We start from the raw sequence: 1475 nt of genomic DNA on the forward strand, positions 1-1475 counted from the left end.
ACGAGCCAACGAGTTGTCGCAGACGGTGGCGGCCTTCGCGAGGGAGACGGTATAAAGCTGACGGCTGGAAGGTGGGTCCAGTACGGCAGAGGGTACGGAAGTGGGGCGGACGCGCGCGGCCAAGAGCTGGGGCAGAGTAGGCTCCGGCAGTGCCTGGATGGCAGAAGAAGGTAGGTGAGGTAGGCGTGACGTAAAGAGGAGACAGGACCCAGGCGCGGGGGGGAGCCTACCGGGGGGGCAGCATCAGAGAGGCCGGGGGCGTGAGACAAGTCAAGAGCGGGGATCGGGCCCACAGAAGGGGTGGAGGGGTTGGGCCCCCGAGGGACAGGAACGTGTCACGACATTTTAGCGTCACGTTCATTTTACCGTCTTTTATAATCGTCTTAGGTTATAATCGGTGTGAATACGCGAATTTCGTGTATAATCGCGTAAGGTGTTTGGTTCTTATCTTACACTTCGCTGATGGACTTATGGACGAGACGAGAATGTACGCTCGTTCGCGTATGTTTATGTACTTTACTTGTGAATTGTTTATTTCTTGTGTGAATGTTCTGTCACACGATTATAAGGTGGTTTCACTTGTGTCATTTGTGGACTATACGTCGTGGTCGTACTCGAGGCTTATCTTTTGAGGGCCTCCTGTGATCGACAGTGTGACTTTGGTATTTATAGCCGGCAGCGAGCTTGGAAAAGTCGCTTTACGGCTCTAAACAGAACTACCTAATCAGATCGTTCATGATTGGAACATTGTAAAGTTCTCTGAGCTAGACAACAAGCCCTGTGTTGTATCTTACTAAACCACAACTGGATGGTGGCGTCGGAAGACACCGATTTGGAAGAGTTTCACCCGCTTAAATAGCGGAGGATGCGGCCATCCCATGAATCGTACAGCCAATTCCGAAAAGGCGCGGTCCAGTCCGGAATGGCGTACCGTTGATCCATGCTTCCAATCGATGACGGGGCTCCGCGAGCCAGGGACCAGCGTCCCAGTCGTAGCCTGTGCTACGACCCCCGCCCATACTTCTGCAAGTATGGACTTCCGCCTGAGGCGGCGTTTACTTGTTGGCATCCATGACAGCTTCCCGCTCGCCGTCTGACCCAGAGGTCGGAGCCATAAAGATCTGACAGAAAAGCGGCAAAATAGGCAGTTGGAATTCAGTTAGTTCCAGCGAACTTGTCCAGTAACCGCGCCAAGCGAGAAAGGAAAAATTAGACAGAAAAATGTATCAGTTTGGACCCAGATTTAAGAAGCGGAATACAACAACTATCCCCCCTCTAGATGCAGCGTCCTCGATGCATGGCAAGAAACTGGCAGAGCAAAAATCGGGCCAAAAACGCGCGGGAGTTAAAACACTTACCTTTAACCCGCAAATCTTACCTTGCCCGTGCTCGTTGCCGTGCTTCTTCCAGCAGAGGTTTTAGGTCAGGGGTAAAGTTAGCTTCTGGTTCCCAACTGTTGTGCTCAGCCGAGACCC

At 52.4% G+C, this 1475-nt stretch overlaps 1 protein-coding gene across 1 annotated transcript in view; it reads right to left on the minus strand.

Annotated features, from left to right (window-relative positions):
* The window catches only part of VOLCADRAFT_107732 (uncharacterized protein), a gene marked incomplete at both ends in the record, with an annotated part of 12231 nt that extends 11870 nt beyond the window's left edge, over positions 1 to 361 (minus strand). The window contains one exon of the mRNA XM_002957539.1: positions 231 to 361. Coding sequence (XP_002957585.1) covers positions 231 to 361 — 131 coding nt within the window. The remainder of the gene's footprint in view (positions 1 to 230) is intronic.
* Between the last annotated feature and the right edge of the window lie 1114 nt (positions 362 to 1475).

Source organism: Volvox carteri (assembly GCF_000143455.1).
Source record: "Volvox carteri f. nagariensis unplaced genomic scaffold VOLCAscaffold_75, whole genome shotgun sequence".
Lineage (NCBI taxonomy): Eukaryota > Viridiplantae > Chlorophyta > Chlorophyceae > Chlamydomonadales > Volvocaceae > Volvox > Volvox carteri.